This window comes from Nicotiana tabacum, chromosome 12 (assembly GCF_000715075.1).
Source record: "Nicotiana tabacum cultivar K326 chromosome 12, ASM71507v2, whole genome shotgun sequence".
Classification (NCBI taxonomy): domain Eukaryota; kingdom Viridiplantae; phylum Streptophyta; class Magnoliopsida; order Solanales; family Solanaceae; genus Nicotiana; species Nicotiana tabacum.
The window spans coordinates 13,346,111-13,365,938 of NC_134091.1; the positions used below are offsets into that span (position 1 = coordinate 13,346,111).

Below are 19,828 nucleotides of genomic sequence, written 5' to 3' on the forward strand. Positions count from 1 at the left end.
AATAATTATAAATTCATAATATGGCTATATATGATGTTTGGATAGAAAATATGAAGTTTGAGAAAAATCGGATTAAAGTTGCCGAAACACCGACTAAGGATTTGCCATGTAATAGAGCTTTTTGAGAAATATATTTCATGTGCTATATAAGGTCTTTTGGGACATATTATATATCACATTGAAGATCTTGGAATGTAGTTTCCAACGCACTTAACCGTTCATTCATACGACACCCGGATAAAAAGTTATAAGTGTTAGAAGAAGGACCAATCAAAGGGTGCCAAGTATCACCTTTATGACTTTTAAAACAATTGGGATATTTGCATCCCATCTCATCTATTTCTCTTTACTCTTAAGCTCTCTATAAGAGCTTCAAACAATATTATCATCCCGGGCACAAAATCAAGAAGCGATAACATTAAAACGATCCCTACGATGTAAGTATCGTTATATCGCCTCTCTTTTTCTTTGTGATTTGAGTTTTGGAAGGTACTTCATAGTTAATAAAACATGTACTTTCTCTATTTAAGTGTTTAAATATCAAGGAAGGTTGATAAATTTATTTTCTAATAGTTAGATCTCACGGGACGGTGATCGGAAGCAGTGAGTTTGAGTTATTTGACTTGTAGTGGACTGTTTTGTGAGCTGTTTCGCGTTGCCTTTGGGCTGTATATTTTTCTAATGTTTAATAGAGTTTTGGAGGATAAATTTTGTGGAGAAACACCACATAATAACAGAATGGTGGGCTGGTCGTTCATCGTTACATTATTTTAAGTTTTTTGACACTACTTTGGTTGTCGTTTTATGTATGAAGTGATTAGGGTGTGTGAGCTATTTTGTGGTATACTATGATGGTGATAAGGTTGTAAAATGATGCTCACATGTTGTTATTATTGTGTTCTTGTTGTTGTTGGTATATGGTATTGGAGGAGGGCCTAGTTACACGGGAGATGCTGCCCAAATTTACGTAAACGAACTACTAGTTTAAATTGCGGACTTAGCCTTTACTCAACACTGATTTTGAATCTCTTTATGATGTGGTAGATTGAATTGAGTTGTTTGAAGAATTTCTTGGAAGGTATTAAGGACTCAACGGAGTTAAGGTATATTAAGTCTATCCCTTCTTTCCTTTTGGCGTGATCCATACGATACAAACGAAACGAGTAAACGCATAATTTTCATTAATGACTCTATTCATATATGTACTAGGGGTGTTCATATTATTGATTCCCTACGTGAATTATTATTATATCTTCTATTCATGGGTCTCAGAAAAAAGTATTTGATAAATTTTATCTGAAAGACATATTATTTTTTTGACATTCCGAGAAAATATTATTAACGTATTTCTTATGCATTTCATGCATTTATACATATGCATTGACCCATGACCAGATGACGTTATATACGCGTATATTATATGTATATGGGATATGGGAGAAGGTTACGGCATTATATACGCACCACCACCTGATCAACTGGTATACATTGATGATTTTGCCCACAGTGGCCGAGATGATATGATGGGATGCCTTCAAAGGCTTGATAATGTTATGAACGCATATACCTATGCATGGTATGAAATTTATATGCACATGCATGATATTATAAATTTTCATGATTCGCAGAGCTATTCAGAATTTCAGGTTGAGTTCTTTACTCCATGTTTCTTTCATGCCTTTTATATACTACCGTCATGCCTTAAATACTCGGTACTTTATTTGCACTGACTTCCCTTTTGCCTGGGGATGCTGTGTTTCATGCCCGCAGGTCCCGATAGACAGGTTGAGAGTTCTCCAAGTAGGCTATCATCTCAGCGGAAGATGTTGGTGCGCTCCATTTGCTCCGGAGTTGCCTATTTGGTCAGTATAATTTGAATATGTATTGATTGGTATAGTGGGGCTCTGTCCCGACCTTTATGATATTTATGTACTCTTAGAGGCTTGTAGACAGATGTCATGTATACGGATACTGGTATGGCCTTATAGGCCAGTACGTCATATGTATAAGTCAGTATATCAAGTTGGGTCACTCTATATTGAGTATTTCCTAATATTTTATTCTACTTATCTCACGACAGCCTCTCCAGCTCAGTTATCTATGATAGTAAGATACGAAAAGATACATCATGTTGGAATCAATTGAGTAAGGTACCGGGTGCCCGTCGCAGCCCATCGATTTGGGTCGTGACATCTCGGAGGAGAGAGATGCCCTGCGTCTTCTTTGCAGCCAAAAGGATGAGGCTATAAAGGACCTCCAAGCAGATTTGGCTAAGGCTCGTGAAGAAGAGGCCGAACTAGATAAGCATGTGAGCTTCATTCTGTTAGAGTATGGGTTTGACTCAACTGTGGAAGTTAACCCTTCGTTATCTTAGCTGCAGCAAAAGGTTGAAAAGATCGGGCTACTTCAGAAAGAAGCCGATCAAATCAAGGCTGAATGTAACCGGTGGAAGGAGACTATTGACCGCCTAGCTACGTAAAAAGAAACCATCTTGGCCAAATTATTATCGGCCCGATGTTCAGCTTCGAAGCATTAAGAAAAAGGGTTCGGCTCAGGCTAAGAGGATCGATGAGCTTGAAACACGGCTTGCTGAGGCCAAGGAGGAGGTTGAGTCATAGAAAGTCATGGCAAACAAGTCCATTGCCGTGTATCGGGCTGATATCGAGGCTGCTCAGATGGAGGCACGAGAGGCGGCGGATACTGCCAACACTCGAGCTCATTGGGTTGCCGAACTTACTAAGTGTCGGTCTCGGAGGGAGATCCTTGAGGAGATACACGCTCGAGGTTTCGACCTTGATGAAGAGATAAAAAAGGCTAAAGAGCTCAAAGCTGAAGCTGAAGCCTTGGCTTCTGATGGCGATGATGATGGTAGCAAGAGCGGGTCCGAAGATGGGGGAGGGGGCGGTGGAGAAGAGACTGCTCTCGATGATAACCCAGAGGCTTAGCCCTTAGCTTCTTCTATGTTGCATCTATTTATGTAAACCACCCTTGTATATATATCTATACAAATATCTTTTTCTTTTATTACCTTGCTTCGTGAAGATTTCATTTATGCCTTGTGAATGCTTTTATATGCGATTCCATCGAATTCGGTCTTCGTAGCTTTTGTGGCCGAGTGAGAGAATGTTTCAAACTCGAACTCAAAATATCTTAGCCCGTAGACCTTTTATGATCGAGTGAGTGATTGCTCAAACTCGAGGTAGGATAGCCCTTAGGCTTAAATAATTGAGTGAGTGATTGTTCTGAACTCGAACACAAAATATCTTAGCCTGTAGGCTTTTTATGATCGAGTGAGTGATTGCTCGAACTTGAAGTAAGATAGCCCTTAGGCTTTAATAATTGAGTGAGTGATTGTTTCGAACTCGAACTTAAAATATCTTAGCCCGCAGGCTTTTTATGATTGAGTGAGTGATTGCTTGAACTCGAGGTAGGATAGCCCTTAGGCTTAAATAATTGAGTGAGTGATTGTTCCGAACTCGAACTCAAAATATCTTAGCCCGTAAGCTTTTTATGATCGAGTGAGTGATTGCTCGAACTCGAGGTAGGATAGCCCGTAGGCTTAAATAATTGAGTGAGTGATTGTTTCGAACTCGAACTCAAAATATCTTAGCCCGTAGGCTTTTTATGATTGAGTGAGTGATTGCTCGAATTCAAGGTAGGATAGCCCTTAGGCTTAAATAATTGAGTGAGTGATTGTTCTGAACTCAAACTCAAAATATCTTAGCCCGTAGGCTTTTTATGATCTAGTGAGTGATTGCTCGAACTCGAGGTAGGATAGCCCGTAAGCTTAAATAATTGAGTGAGTGATTATTTTGAACTCGAACTCAAAATATCTTAGCCCGTAAGCTTTTTATTATCGAGTGAGTGATTGCTTGAACTCGAGGTAGGATAGCCCTTAGGCTTAAATAATTGAGTGAGTGATTATTCCAAACTCGAACTCAAAATATCTTAGCCCGTAGGCTTTTTATGATCGAGTGAGTGATTTCTCGAACTCGAAGTAAGATAGCCCTTAGGCTTTAATAATTGAGTGAGTGATTGTTTCGAACTCAAACTCAAAATATCTTAGCCCGTAGGCTTTTTATGATCGAGTGAGTGATTGCTCAAACTCGAGGTAGGATAACCCTTAGGCTTAAATAATTGAGTGAGTGATTATTCCGAACTCGAACTCAAAATATCTTAGCCCGTAGGCATTTTATGATCTAGTGAGTGATTGCTCGAACTCGAAGTAAGATAGCCCTTAGGCTTTAATAATTGAGTGAGTGATTGTTTCGAACTCGAACTCAAAATATCTTAGCCCGTAGGCTTTTTATGATCGAGTGAGTGATTGCTCGAACTCGAGGTAGGATAGCCCTTAGGCTTAAATAATTGAGTGAGTGATTGTTCCGAACTCGAACTCAAAATATCTTAGCCCGTATGCTTTTTAACCTGTTTGAATCATGAAGCAGGAAAATCTTTTCAAAGTGTGAGATATCTGAAATTAGAAGCTCTCATTTATGTCATTATACATGTGTTTGTATATTGTGCCAGGGTTCAAGCAAAACTACGTGGGCATGGTTCGTTTTGACCATTTGGCCCTTACACTTTTCTCTATCAAGACCCTATTCGACAAGAATTAGATATGAAAACAACTTTCTTGTGCCGAACTTGATTTATTCGATTGGTAGCCCCCCAGTATTTGAGGTTGATTATGAAGGAACCTCGAATACTGCTGATTTTGTCCTCGGGTAGCACATAATTGTTGCCTCGTTAAAAACCTTGCCGGAAAAAGCTCATTTGGGATAAAAACCGAACTAAGGGGAAAAATAGTACAACGCGTGCTTTGAAACCGGAGGTCCTGATGTTTTTAGTCGAATTCCTGCAATGAGTTAGCGTCCAATGAATGTATATAGATGATAAAGAGGAGAAAATTATACCTTAACAGTAATATCATTTGAGAACGATATATTCCAATTGTTTGGTAGTGGTTTTCCATCCATTGCCCCAAGTTTATAAGACCCTTTTCCCAACTATATCGAGGACTTGATAGGGTCCTTCCCAATTTGGGCCAAGCTTCCCTTCATTAGGATCTCGAGTGTTGACAGTGACGTTCCTTAGGACCAAGTCCCCGGTCTTGAAATGGCGGAGATTGGTTCTTCTGTTGTAGTACCTCTCGATTCGTTATTTTTGTGCAGCCATTCGAACCAGTGTCGCTTCTCGTTTTCGTCTAATAATTCGAGGCTAGTATTCATTTCCTCGTAGTTCGATTCTTCCGAAGCATGTAGAAACCTTGCGCTTGGCTCCTCGACTTTGACCAAAATTAAGGCTTCGGAGCCATATACTAGGGAAAATGGAGTTGCTCCTGTACTGGATTTAGATGTTGTCCGATATGCCCAAAGGACTTCGGGAAAAATTTCTCTCCACTTTCCTTTAGCTTCGTCCAATCTTTTCTTCATGTTTTGGATGATAGTTTTGTTTGTTGATTCGGCCTGTCCGTTCCCACTAGGATGATATGGTGTTGATAGTATCCTTTTTATTTTATGGTCTTCGAGAATTTTTGTCACTTTACCGCCGATAAATTGCTTACCATTGTCACATGTTATTTCCGTTGGTATACCAAATATGCACACGATGTGATCCCAGATGAAATCTATAACCTCTTTCTCTCTTACCTTTTCGAACGCCTGTGCTTCAACCCATTTAGAGAAATAGGTAGTCATAAACAAAATGAATTTAGCTTTACCTGGGGCCGATGGTAGAGGGTTGACGATATCCATTCCCTATTTCATAAATGGCCATGGAGAGATGACCGAATGAAGATGCTCTCCTGGTTGATGGATCATTGGTGCAAACTTTTGACATTTATCGCATCTTCGAACGAACTCCTTAGTGTCCTTTTCCATGCTATCCCAATAGTATCCTGCTCTGATGATTTTGCGAATTAGTGGTTCGGCGCCGGAGTGGTTTCCACAAGTGCCTTCATGGACCTACCGTAAAACATAATTGGTGTCCCCTGGCCCTAAGCACACTGCCAGTGGTCCGTCGAATGTCCTTCTGTACAACGTTCCATCTTCAACCAACGTGAATCGAGCAGCTTTGGTTCGTAGAACTCTAGATTCTTTAGAGTCTGATGGGAGTTTTCCGTTTTTAAGTATTCAATGTACTTGTTCCTCCAATCCCAGGTTAAGCTTGTGAAATTTATTTCGACATTCCCACCCTCGATTATAGATCTCGAGAGTTGAACGATAGTACCCGAGTCGATCTTATTCTCTTCGACCGATGACCCCAGATTTGCGAGTGCGTCGGCCTCACTGTTTTGTTCTCGAGGTACATGTTGTAGGGTCCATTCTTTGAAATGGTGTAGAGTTATCTGTAGTTTGTCCAAATACCTCTGCATCCTTTCTTCTCGAACCTCGAAAGTTTTGTTCACTTGGTTTACTACTAACAAAGAGTCACATCTGGCTTCGATGACTTCTGCTCCCAAGCTTTTAGCTAGCTCGAGACCTGCAATCATGGCCTCGTACTCGGCCTCATTATTAGTTAATCTAGTAGTTTTGATGGATTGCCTAATAATGCCACCTGTGGGAGACTTTAGTACGATGCCAAGACCGGAACCCTTCACATTTGAAGCACCATCTGTGTAAAGGGTCCAAACCCCCGTCGATGTACCCGATTTTAACAAGAGTTCCTTTTCAACTTCGGGTACAGGGGTCAGTGTGAAGTCGGTCACAAAGTCGGCTATAATTTGGGACTTGATGGCCGTCCGAGGCTGATATTCAATATCATACCCACCGAGCTCGATGACCCATTTGTCCAGTCGGCCCGATAGCTCGGGCTTATGAAAAATGTTTTGAAGTGGGTAAGTGGTTAAAACGCATACGGGGTGACATTGAAAGTATGGTCTTAACTTTCTAGAGGCGCTTATCAATGCAAGCGCCAGTTTCTCTAAGTATGGGTATCTAATCTTTGCCTCTCCTAAGGTCCGACTTACATAATAAATAGGAAACTGCGTATCTTGCACTTCTCGAACTAGGACACCACTCACAGCGATTTTTGATACTACCAAGTATAGGTAAAGCTTCTCATCTGCCTTCAGAGTGTGATGTAATGGTGGGCTCGATAGGTACCGCTTCAGTTGTTCTAGTGCCTGTTGGCATTCCGGGGTCCAGGCGAAATCGTTCTTCTTTCTGAGTAGAGAGAAGAATCTGTAGCTTCGATCTGACGACCTTGAAATGAATCAGCCTAAGGCAGCTATCCGTCCGGTCAGCCTTTGCACTGCTTTCACACTATCAATGACAATGATGTCTTTGATGACTTTGATTTTGTCGGGGTTGATCTCACTCCCCCTATCCGACACTATGAAGCCGAGGAACTTGCCCGATCCGACCCCGAAAACATATTTTTTGGGGTTGAGCTTCATGTTGTATTTCCTTAGAATTTTGAACGTTTCCTGCAAATGAGCCAAATGGTCCTCTGCGCGCAGGGACTTAACTAGCATGTCATCAATGTAAACTTCCATTGATTTACCTATTTGTTCTTCGAACATTTTATTCACTAGGCGTTGGTACGTAGCCCTTGTGTTTTTTAGACCGAACGACATTACATTATAACCATAGGTTCCATACTTAGTGACAAACGAAGTTTTTTCTTGGTCCTCCGGGTCCATGCTAATTTGATTGTACCCGGAGTAGGCATCGAGAAAAGTGAGGATCTCGTGGCTGGCCATGGCATCGATCAAGCGATCGATGCTAGGCAGTGGAAAGGAATATTTGGGGCATGCTTTGTTTAGATCTTTATAATCTACACACATTCTAAGTTTGTTCCCTTTCTTGGGGACTACAACCACATTGACCAACCATTCGGGATATTTCACTTCTCGAATTAACCCTATTTTGAGAAGTTTAGTTACCTCATCTCTTACGAATGCGTGTTTCACCTCAGATTGTGGTCTTCTTTTTTGCTTCACCGGATTGAACCTAGGGTCCAAGCTCAACTGGTGAGTTGTTATCGAGGGTGGGATCCCCTCCATGTCTAAATGGGATCAAGCAAAATAATTTATGTTATTAATAAGAAATTGAATGAGTTTTTCTCTGAGTTCGGGGGTCAACCCTGTACCCAGGTATACCTTTTTCTCGTGCAGATGTTCGATTAATATAACCTGCTCCAGTTCTTCGATCATCGACTTGGTGGTGTCGGTGTCGTCGGGGACGATGAGAGCTCGTGGTGTCGGAAATTCTTCCTTGTTATCATCTATTTCCTATTTCACCAATTCAGTCGATACCGGTTGTTGTGATTGCTATTTGGTTCCTTGCCTATTTTTTATGCTCGACCTTTCTGAGGCCGACGTCGTTGGTATCAGTGTTATCTCATTGACCGCAAACATTTCCTTCGTAGCATGTTGCTCCCCGTACAGTGTCTTCACGCCGTCCGACGTATGAAATTTCATTACTTGGTGTAGAGTTGAAGGGCATTGTAGAGTCGAAGGGCATTATTTGAAATTTCATTACTTGAAATTTCATTTCCTTCGTAGCCCTCATATTGTGGATCCATGGTCTTCCAAGTAGGGCATTGTACCTCATATCGCCTTCGATTACGTGGAACTTGGTGTTTTGGATGGTTCCAGCCACATTTATGGGCAGAATAATTTCCCTTTTAGTTGTTTCACTGGCCATATTAAAGCCGTTTAAGACCCAAGCTGCAGGCACGACTTGATTCTGTAAACCAAGCTTCTCCACTACCCAAGATCGGATGATATTTGCAGAGCTACTTGGATCCACTAAGATGCGCTCAATTTGAATTTTATTTAATAGGATCAAAATTACCAGAGCATCGTTGTGAGGGTGAGAGATGCCTTCGACTTCTTCGATTCCAAATGATAAAGTGCCCTCGGGTGCATAACCTCGGGTTCATTTTTCCCCTATGGCTGGTATCTTGTCGTACTTGAGAACGAGTTCCGGTGGAATATCGACCCCACCGACGATCATGTGAATAATATGTAGAGGTTCCTCCTGTTTATCTCTTTTGCCGGCGTCCCTTTCTCTGAAGTGATTCTTAGCTCAGTCACTAAGCAACTCTCGAAGGTGGCCCTCATTGAATAGGCGGGCTACATCTTCTCTCAATTGTCTGTATTCGTCAGTCCTGTGGCCATGCATACCATGATACTTGCACATCGAATTCGGGTTCCTTTGGGAAGGGTCGGTTTGCATGGGGCTGGGCTACCTCGTATCTTTGATTTTTTCGATCGCTGATACAATGCCCGATGCGTCGACGCTGAAATTGTACTCCGATAGCCGAGGTGCCTCCATAGGATCATCATATTTATCAAAGCCACTCTTGCTCATAACCCCCCTCCCCCCCGAGAATTTTGCCCTCGATCACTCCTTCGATTGTTTCGAGCAATATTGCGTGTTGAACCGTTGTTCATCCGTTCTGCGACGTACGGTTGATATCGGTCTCTGTTCGACCTTTGTTCTCTGTTGATCTCCCTTTGGTTTTTAATAGTTGTCCTGTTCTAATGCATGGATCCAGACGGAGCTCCCAACTGGTCATCTTCGACCCTAATTTTCGACTGATATCGGATGTGTATATCTGCCCAAGTTATTGCTAGATACTAGATCAAATTTTGCTTCAACCGACGTGATGTTATTGAACTTTGCTCGTTCAACCCTTGGGTGAAATTTTGGACGGCCCAATCGTCTGTGACCGGTGGCAGTTCCATGCGTTCCATTTGAAATCGGGATACGAATTCCCTTAGCATTTCATTACCCCTTTGCTTTACTTTGAAGAGGTCTGATTTCCTTGTTGCAACCTTTATGGCACCAGCATGTGCCTTTACGAACGAATCTGCTAACATGGCAAAAGAATCGATGGAATTTGGTGGCAGATTGTCATACCAAATCATCGCTCCCTTCGAGAGGGTCTCCCCAAACTTTTTCAACAATACGGATTCGATCTCATCGTCCTCCAAATCTTTACCCTTGATGGCACATATGTAAGAGGTGACATGTTCGTTGGGATCGGTCGTACCGTTATATTTGGAAATTTCGGGCATACGGAAATTTTTTGGGATTGGTTTTGGGGCCGCACTTGAGGGAAAAGGCTTTTGTATGAATTTTTTCGAATCCAGCCCTTTTATCATTTGCGGAGCTCCCGGGATCTGATCGACCGTGGCATTGTATGTTTCCACTCTCTTGTCGTTGGCTTCGACTCATTTTGTGAGTTCCTCGAGCAATTTAGTAATTTCGGGAGTGGTCCCCGATTCTTGCTCGTTTGATTTAACTATGGCGGGCTTCGTTCTGGGGGTGATTTCTCGAAGCGGATTGGGATCTGGCCTGCTTTGTATATGAGTTTGGCTCTACAACTGATCTATCGCTACTTTTTGGGCTTGTAACATCTCGAAGATCATACGTAAGCTGACTCCGATTTCCTCCACGTTATGGGTGTCTCGAGCTACGGATCGAGTACCGCCCTGAATGCTTTTTTCCGGTTCAGAATGTTGGTTTGCCTCAAGAGCCACTTGCGAATTGACATCTAGCGGTACTTCGGCCCGAATTTTAGGTACTTTGATTTGAGCTTCGATTTCGGCCCCGGGTACCAAGTTGTTGGTTTCATCTTGAAGGCCGGCTTCGTGGTCGATAGGTAAAGCCATTGCTGATTCGAAGTTGTAAACTGGTGTGTATTGCAGATTTATATCAAACAATCACTATTATCCTTAGCCCCCACAGTGGGCGCCAAACTGTTTACCCGAAAAATCAGATAAAGTTAAATTTGAATATGGTTCTAAAGATATGTGATATAAATTGATACAAACCGTATAGAGAAATAGTAATATCTATGTTCTTGACTATGAGGATGAGAATAGTGAGCAAGAATAATGAATAAGATAAAGTAAAATTAGCATAAGGGGATATCTTTCAATATGAGAAGTGATCTTTTGTTACAGTGTGTCAGATTGCCTTATGCTTACAAGGATTCTCCATTTTATAGTAGAGGGATCCTACTTTATTCACAATAAAAAAATATATAGTGGAGAACCCATGATGAATTGTCTCTTCCTAGATTCCCGCCAAGATTCTCTCCCTTAGTGTGGTTGTAACGGCTCTTGTCTGCGAGCTCGATACGGGCTCGAACTTGTTATTGGGTCGAGCCCTCGACTTTGGCTTGAGTTCGACCTTCGGGGTGGGTGTAGCGCATTTTCGACTACCCTCACGTTGTCTTGCAGATCGACTTGGTCGTGGGCTCGATAATAGTATCGAGCCGACTCCCCGATCAGTCTTTGGAACTTGAGGCTCGTTTGTACTATCTTCGGGACTCATCCCAAAATTCCACTCCGGTTGCAGACCATTCGGACTCGATCGAACGTAGAAAGGCCGAAATCTTTTTCGGCCTTATACAATTTGTTTAGTGAATTTTTATTCGAATGGACCCATGACCTTTATATGTATATGTTTAGTTGATTTCAAAAATAATAACCTACAATAAATAAGTAACTTCAAATAGAGAATCCAACATTCAAGCATTTATATGGGCTGGTTTTTGGACCTTTAATCAGGGGCATTTGCATCTATACCTAGTTTTTGGGTCAACTTTTAACTTATACCCGCTTTGCAAAAAAAATTATAAGCGTACCCACTTTTCGAGTAACTTCAGACATACGGGCCTGAAGTAACAAAAATTTATGTCTAATGTTTGAACTTCAGAATATTTTGCCTGAAGTGTAGCAAAACTTCAGATATTTTTGCCTGAAGTTTGGCCTGACTTGCAAAGGCAATCACGCAAACTTCAGTTCATAGTGCAATGACAAACATCGGCTCAATAAAACTACAGCATGTTTTGACTGAAGTTTTTATTTTGTAATTGCTGAACTTCAGCATTCTAGAAGCTGAAGTTTGAACTTCAGTTCATAGTGCAATGGCAAACTTTAGCTCAATAAAACTACAACATGTTTTGGCTGAAGATTTTGTTTTGTAATTGCCGAACTTCAATATTCTAGGAGCTGAAGTTTGTTTTGTAATTGTTGAACTTCAGCATTCTAGGAGCTAAAATTTATTTTGTAATTGCTGAACTTCAGCATTCTAGGGCTGAAGTTTGTTTTGTATTTGCTGAACTTCAGCATTCTAGGAGCTGAAACTTTTGTTTATATTTGCTGAACTTCAGCATTCTAGGGCTGGAGTTTGTTTTGTATTTGCTGAACTTCAACATTCTAGGAGCTGAAGTTTTTGTTTATATTTGTTGAATTTCAGCATTCTTAGAGCTGAAGTTCTAAGTCTGCACACGGAAATGAGGAAGATAAACTTTTAAAAAAAGAATTCAACAAAAGAACTTATTGTACATAAACGAAATAGTACTAAACAACAAGAAATTTAATAGATCATGATTAGCAGCGATTGATGCTGTTCATTTCAAAGATTAAAGAATGAAAAATATTTTCGACATGAAAACAAGTTACTACAAATAAATTAGAACCAAAAACCAATGTGCCTGTAAAGCTAAAATATCTAAGAAGTTAAATTATTGTGAATAAGACCAAACTGAACATAATGGGACAAGCAGATATATATGACTAGAACGCATAACAATATCTCAAGATTCAGCATTCAGAAAACGAAGGAGGAGGAGGAGAAAGAGGCCTGAAGTTGTTTAAAAAGTGAGTACAAGTTAAAACTTTTTTAAAAAGTAGGTATAGGTTAAATGGGGGCGACCAAATAGGACGCCCCGTGCAATTTTTACACTTCCATCCCTTCCGTGTATGTATGTTAGTTTGGGTTAATTGAGCTTGTGGCCCATTACAATTAAAAAAAAAAATCAATTCTCATGAAATTTTTATTTTTACATATAAAAAATTGTAAATAAACCATAAATGACATTCGTAGCACCATTTTTCTTTTTGTCAAGGGCTTGACATTCCATTAAGCAACTGAATAGTGAATACTACTAACCGAACCTACAGATCTAGAAAGAGTAGTGAGTTCGGTAGTAAAAGAATTTTGGGTGACTTTGGTTTCTCCGAAGGATTTCTAGTTTCTTGTCCGCATATCATTTGCTGATTCGAAACTCAGTTCGCAAACTTTTCAGCAAGGTAATATTGTCAGATTCTTCTAATGCGAATCTTTTCTCTTTAGTTTAATCCTTTTTTCTTCTTTTTCATTACCATATGTTTGTTACTGATTTATTGTTTCCTCTCTCCTTGGTTTCTTCCTCTCGAATTAACTGCTTCTGTGAATTTCCTCTATGCTATCTGTTATACTATGCCCGTCCATTGTATTCTTAATTGAGCTGAACTGGAAAGTTGTTGAGATTTTCTCAAAGTTTTTGGTTTTCTTTGTCATGCTCTTGAACTTCAGATAAAAATCTGCATCAAATATTGAAAAATTGAAATAAAAGCCTGCAAAACTCTTCTAAAATTTCATATCAGCACATTGACATACAAGAATCAATTATTCAAGTTTTGTATTTCAATTCCCTGACGATTGGAAACACATCAGGGAACAGGAAAAAAGAAGGGAGACGGTGGCCTATAGTAAGAGGCTAACTGGGCTGCAGATAAATTAAAAATAAATGTCTCGTTTAAAACAGTTACTAGCAAAAATTAATGTATTAGGATTAAGCTAAATTTAATCCAGTAAACCATACTGATTACTTGCACCACGTCCGTGATGGCTATAGTTTCTGTTTTCTCTCACCAGAGCAAATTGTCGAAGGGTGTTGTTATGCTGAGTTTCTTGCCTCTTAGGACCCGTTTGGCCATAGATTTTGCCAAAATAAACTTAGGTTTTATTTGGCAAACACATGTTTGGCCATAGATTTTGCCTATATTTTGGCCAAATCCCAAATCCCAAATCCCAAATCCAGCTCAAATCCCAAAATAGCTGGTTTTGAGCCAAAATATCACTATTATATTCTTTAAAAATTGCCCCCGACTTTTTTATTTTATAAAAGAGCCTACCATTTATTATTTTGTAACGATGTTGCTTCGTCTTCTCGGTCATCTGATAGTGTATCATGTAGTTCATTATAAAAATGATAATTTTATATCAAATTTATTTATGTTCAGGACTATGGTTTGTGATAATATAATGAATGTTATTGATAATGGTACTGTTGGGTATTTATGATAGTTTTTAGAACTTATGGGTATAAGTCATGTTTCATGTTTTTCCAAACCAAACTTCACCCAAAACAGATGTCCAAACACATTTTCATCTTCAAACCAAACTTCACCCAAATCAGATTTTTCAGAATAAATTTGGGAATCTATGGCCAACGCTAGCTTAATATTTGCTTAATGAATGTATATATCTTATCTTATTTGAGCACTTGAGCCTTTCGAGTAGATAGAAGCATTCATATATTTGACGGCACTCATCTGCTTCTCTATCATTGCCTCGGGACAATTTGAGATAACTCTATCTCTGGATCCATCCCTGATTTATTGAATTTGTATTTTGGTTAAAAGGGAAGGTTATTTACAATTTGAGATAAATGGGCTTCTCTTCTTAATTCTTGCTCATCTGTTTCCAATTATATCTTGCAGAAATGCTTGTTTTGGCAAGTTCAGTGTTTGGCTTATCCCCAACATGGCCACTGTGCAACCCATCAAAGAGTAAGCAATACTCTAGTACACCCATCTTTAGGAGGCTGACTTTAACAAGATGTCAAGCCAAAAGATGGTAAGATTTTCTTTGACAATTTGACGATCAGTTTCTGTGCAATTCTAAGGGTTTTCACTAGGTTAACTCTGTTCTTGACGCTAGCTGTGCTTGTTATGATATGTACAAAGAGCTAGTTCCATATGCCAATGCGTGGTCTTGGCAAAAGGCCATTGTCGACAAGAGGAAAGCACAAATTGAAAGGAATGAGGATCTTGCGGACACACTCATTGTATTGCAGCATCAGCCGGTTTATACGTTGGGTACTGGTAGTTCTGAGGAGAATCTACATTTTGACATAAAGAATGCTCCTTTTGAATTGTATCGAACAGAACGTGGAGGTGAAGTAACTTACCATGGCCCTGGTCAGGTACATTTCACTTGCTGCCTACTTCCCCAACTATCTTGATGCAGTCTGATCCTCATTTTTCATAGTATACTCCTCTACCGACTGAATAGGTTGTTTTTAATGCTTGATGACATTGATTCAAGGACTTGCAAAGTGTCTATTCTAAGTTTTCTAATCAGATGTTTGTAAGTCAAAATGGGGCTTTGACAAGACTGCTGTTATACTCCAGTGGATAACTGCTGGGGCAGGGATGTTGAGATGGCGTTAGGTTTCCCCTTTTTGAAATGTATTACTTAGGATTTGCGTATGTGCTTAAAGACTTCGAAAGTAGAAGAATGATGTGTTCGTTTGAGCTCTTACATTTCTGACATATAATGCTTTTATCTGAAATTGTAGCTAGTTATGTACCCAATCGTCAATCTTCGATATCATAAGATGGACCTTCATTGGTACCTCAGGAGCCTTGAGGAGGTGATCATACGAGTTCTTTCTTCATCATTTTCTATGGAGGCTTCCAGAATTGATGGCTTAACTGGTGTTTGGGTTGGTAAGTTCTGAATTTTCATATCATTTGGATGGCCTATATCAGTCGGCAATGGTATTATCAGATATTTCTTGACAAGAGTTTAAGATGCTGTGGTTATAGAGGTTTAGGTGAAAATAGTTCGTTAAATGTTTTGTATTGAAGGTCCCTCACGTGCTCTGGGGCATGTGAATTGCATTGGTGATTTAGAACATTTTCTCGTAGGAGTTGGCTAGTCAAGGAAGCTGGCCATTTCAACTCAATTACATTGTTGTTTTTCCCGTTCCTCACACCTCGCACATGAACCTTTTCTTCTTCCTTTTTTTAACCCTCAAGTTTTCTGTACTGTTATTATTACATCTCTTAATTCTGAAGGGAGGCATGAAATACTGGTCTAACACTGGCTTCTTTCAGAGGGTCGCAAATTAGCTGCAATTGGTATCAGAGTATCTCAATGGGTCACGTATCATGGCCTAGCGCTGAATGTCACCACAGATCTGGCACCCTTTCAGCAGATAGTTCCATGTGGGATCCGTGATCGTCAAGTTGGAAGCATAAAGGGATTGCTGAAGGAGTTCCCGGTCTCTACAGAAAACCATCAAGACGCTGATGATGTCCAACTCATTGATATTGCTCATAAATCTTTAGTTAAGGAGTTTTGTGAAGTTTTCCAAGTTGATCTCCATTGTATACCTACACCTGTCTTAAATTCTAGCAGAGAAACCCTTCTCCTGGCTTGATTAGGGAAAAGACTTATTCTTGAAGGCGAAATTATTCAAGAGATTATACAGAGAATGATCAGATTAGTTGCAATTTTTTCTTTTCAAGTCATTTGTCTGATCAATCTAAATTGTGAACTTGCAATTTTGCAATTGATACTTTAATATGGATGCTGGTGCGTATCCAACATGTATGTCACAGATTAAGTGTTTATTGTCATCAAACTCATTATTCCTAAAACATACTTGTCTTCTTCCTTTTTGGATAAGTAACAAACTTGTTTACTAGGTGTAATGTGGTAGAAAATTCTTTTGTTTTATTTGGACATTTGTTCTGTGGCTCCGTTTCTATGTGATCTGGAGCTACAACATGGTTTGCTTCCTGTCTGGTTTCGATCTGCAAGTCAACAACAACAACAAACCCAGTGAAATCTCACAAGTGGGGTCCGGGAATGGTAGTTTGTACACGGACCTCACCCCTATCTTATTAGGGTTAGAGAGCTTGTTTCTGAAAGACCCTCGGTTTCGATATGCAAGTCATTTACCAAAATTCTGCCAGTAATAAGTAGCTCAAAAAAGAAGTGGTATCAGGACCAAATACTGCATCAGATAATTTGAACTAATGCAACCCAAAGTTTCTATAAGACAAATGAGAAAAGGATCAACATCTCTTCATCTACAAAGATTAGTAGTTTTCAGAAACAGGTCTGGAAGGAAAGAGCCTTTGAAGAAATGTAAGCAACGACCATAAGCAAGTTATTCCTAAGACTTGGAAAGTCACTATCAAAGCAACCAATGCACCATTTCTATCAAACAACTCGGGCGTGACAGGAGCTCCGCTCATGGCAAACATCAGCTTCTCCACAAAATGTACGGATCTTGTCAACTGATATATTCTGTAAACCTGCACATATTCGAAATCCTCAATTCCTGTTCTACTACCCCGAAAATGAAAAAGGAAAAGAGTAGCATTATGCATACCTCAAAAATAATTGGCACCACGGGCCATGAAGATGATTCATGTCTGTCAAGAAATCTCTCGAATAAATACTGTACCAAACAGCCAAGCAGAAAAGGAGCCACTGCAACCAAGCCTGGCAAGCCAAGTGAAGGCCAGGTAACATAAAGAGCAAAGAGCGGGGCAAAAATCTTAAACCCCATTACAAAGAAAGCAGATGTTATATATCCCTTTAGCCCAGTAATGAGGCTCCATCTCTTTGCACTGAATTGTAGATATGGCTTCTGAACGTGGTCAGAGACCCGAAGGTATGTCGCAAGGCCAATATAAAACATGACCTCAGAGAAAAATGAAGACACAATTTCTGCAAAGACATGTAGATTTCATTAACTTTTGGACATGTATAAAAGCAGGTGCAGCTAATCGTGTTCATCTAACTATGTTCACAATCCCATGGCTCATACAATTTGGAAAATCTCAGTTCTAACGATCTGATAACATGCTACCTTCTAGTAATGGTAAAATAGGAAGAGACTCTATTACATGATACGACTCTTCGACCAGCAAGATGCTTTTAGGTGGAAGAAAACTGACAATAATATCAATATTCAAGATATCATAATGTTGTTGCTTAACAGCTTAAACAAGCAAGCTACACATCAACCGAGCTTGCCTATTAAAACTATCATAATTACCAGAACGTATCCAGCTAGCCCCAAGTAACACTTTAACCTACAATTCAAAGTTGGGCATTTTTACTACATGCAGCTGATACAACAATCATAAACATAAAAGCAGAGGAATCTTCTGAGACACTTAAATCTTGTTTTCCATCAGCTTAGAGCATACTGCTAATTACATCTAGTGGGGATGTATCTAATTAACCATTTTAATTGTCTGAGCTAGTAGCTTCTACTCTCCGTGAATGAATAGAATAGATGATTGCTAACAAACCATAGGAACTTATATGCGTTATCCCAAGAGAGACAGACAGTTCATGATCGGAGTACCTCCCTTGATAAGACGAGTATTTAATAGGTATCAGCTAGATAACCACAACATTCAAGCTTAAGAAATTAGCATTGTCCCACTTCTTTGTTCATTGACAAGCTAAAAAAATTGTTCCTTTAATCTGAAAGGGAGATATCCTAAATCAAGTTACAAAGTTTGACTAAATTATTCCTCATTATACCATCAAAACATTCAAAGCTGATGATTGGTTAACATCATTTCTACAAATTTATATATCCAATCACTAGATTAGTCTGCACCACGAATTGCATATCCAGTCAATGGTTACAGATATCAGCATATATAAAATAACAACCAACTTCTAACTCAACCTTTTACATACCTGCAAAGGTCGCGTTCTTGATTAAGTCATCAACTGCGACAGCAATGAAGAACCGAGGAAGCACTAAAGAAGAGATCAACGCAATAGGAGCAAGAACCCAGAGAAAGGAGCTTCTTTTTTCCTCAAAAGGGGCTGACACCAACTTACTTTCCTCGATCAGTTGGTGAGTAAGCCCGTGGAATGAAACAGAACCCGATTTACCCCGAAATGGTTCAGACCCATTACTGGCGATTACGCTTACACTCCTACTTTCCCTGCCATCATAATTTAACTTCTCCGGAGGACTAGAATTAGAGGCATACACTATCAACCCCTTCTTCAGTGATGGAATAACTGTAGTAAAAAATAGACCATATTGAAGCAAAGCAAAAAAGACTATATTTTGAGGCAATATAGAGGTACATAGAAGAGGAAATTAGAAAGAGAGAAAGGAACTTTGCATTCCAACTACGCACAATAGTATCTTTAAAGCAATATAGACACTCCAACAGAGGAAAATTTCAAAGAAACAAGAAAATTTACATTTCAACCCAAAATATTATCTTTAAAGCAACAAAATAAAACCCAAAAAAGAAATTGAAAGGAAGCAAGGAAATTTACATTTTCAACCCAAAATACTATCTTTAAGTCAATAATAGGCATTCGACAGCGGAAATTGCAAAGAAAACGAGAAAATTTACATTTCAACCCAAAATATATCTTTAAAGCAATAAAATAAAATCCAGCAGAGGAAATTGAAAAAAAAAAAAGGAAATTTACATTTCAAACCGTTTTGAGCAAAAGGGTTTCTTTTCTCCAATCGAACATAGCTTCTGCCATTGTTCTTCCGCACCAGAGATGACACAGAAACCTAAATAGAATTAACAAAATTTTACAAGTGTATATACAGATAGCTATAGGCTAAAAAAAAAATACTTACATTGTGAAACTGGAATTGAGAACATTTGGGGATTGAAGCTTCATGTTGAAGCAAAGAACAAGCAGATTGCAGGTTCATATTTTTTTTTTTTTTTTTTAAGGATAGTAGTAAACCCTAAACCCCATTTGAGAGCCTTTCTTTTTTTCTTTTAAATTCCAAGTATTAATTTACAAAACCTCCCCGTATGACTACTATAATGACACATGGCCTCATGCAGTTTGCAATATTACGGACACGTTATCCCGCATTTGAACATCTACGTGAGACTAGGCGTGTTCATAAAAATCCGAAAAATCGAACCAAACCGAAAACCACAAACCAAACCGACCAAAAAAACTAATATTTTTAGGTTTGGTTTGGTTTTGGTTTTAAATTTTAAAAA

At 39.4% G+C, this 19,828-nt stretch overlaps 2 protein-coding genes across 4 annotated transcripts; one reads left to right on the forward strand and one right to left on the reverse strand.

Annotated features, from left to right (window-relative positions):
* The first annotated feature begins 12,840 nt into the window (after positions 1-12,840).
* LOC107822010 (octanoyltransferase LIP2p, chloroplastic) lies at positions 12,841-16,435 on the forward strand. Its single transcript, XM_016648504.2, has 5 exons — positions 12,841-13,054; positions 14,510-14,645; positions 14,730-14,994; positions 15,370-15,520; positions 15,911-16,435. Exons 2-5 carry the CDS (start codon positions 14,512-14,514, stop codon positions 16,234-16,236), a joined length of 876 nt encoding a protein of 291 aa, XP_016503990.1. The 5' UTR covers positions 12,841-13,054; positions 14,510-14,511; the 3' UTR covers positions 16,237-16,435.
* A 367-nt stretch (positions 16,436-16,802) lies between these two features.
* LOC107822009 (uncharacterized) lies at positions 16,803-19,614 on the reverse strand. 3 transcript variants are annotated; one of them, XM_016648503.2, is made up of 5 exons: positions 19,447-19,614; positions 19,287-19,350; positions 18,528-18,860; positions 17,197-17,537; positions 16,803-17,119 (listed from the first exon to the last, which is right to left on the reverse strand). In XM_016648503.2, the coding sequence occupies exons 1-5, from the start codon at positions 19,522-19,524 to the stop codon at positions 16,901-16,903; spliced, it is 1,035 nt and encodes a 344-aa protein (XP_016503989.1). In that variant the 5' UTR covers positions 19,525-19,614; the 3' UTR covers positions 16,803-16,900. The 3 variants fall into 3 exon arrangements, with proteins under 3 accessions (XP_016503989.1, XP_016503988.1, XP_075082272.1); XM_016648502.2 differs by having other exon boundaries at positions 19,287-19,377; positions 19,447-19,613; XM_075226171.1 differs by lacking the exon at positions 19,287-19,350 and having other exon boundaries at positions 19,447-19,608.
* Between the last annotated feature and the right edge of the window lie 214 nt (positions 19,615-19,828).

Excerpts from the sequence above, each read along its gene's own strand:
- LOC107822009 (XM_016648502.2), bottom strand. The coding sequence starts at position 19,524 with ATGAACCTGCAATCTGCTTGTTCTTTGCTTCAACATGAAGCTTCAATC. Across the intron at positions 17,538-18,527 it reads CAAGAACGCGACCTTTGCAG|AAATTGTGTCTTCATTTTTC; the intron begins GTATGTAAAAGG and ends ATGTCTTTGCAG. Across the intron at positions 17,120-17,196 it reads TGGTGCCAATTATTTTTGAG|GTTTACAGAATATATCAGTT; the intron begins GTATGCATAATG and ends GAATATGTGCAG.
- LOC107822010 (XM_016648504.2), top strand. The coding sequence starts at position 14,512 with ATGCTTGTTTTGGCAAGTTCAGTGTTTGGCTTATCCCCAACATGGCCA. Across the intron at positions 14,646-14,729 it reads AGATGTCAAGCCAAAAGATG|CTGTGCTTGTTATGATATGT; the intron begins GTAAGATTTTCT and ends TCTTGACGCTAG. Across the intron at positions 15,521-15,910 it reads CTTAACTGGTGTTTGGGTTG|AGGGTCGCAAATTAGCTGCA; the intron begins GTAAGTTCTGAA and ends GGCTTCTTTCAG.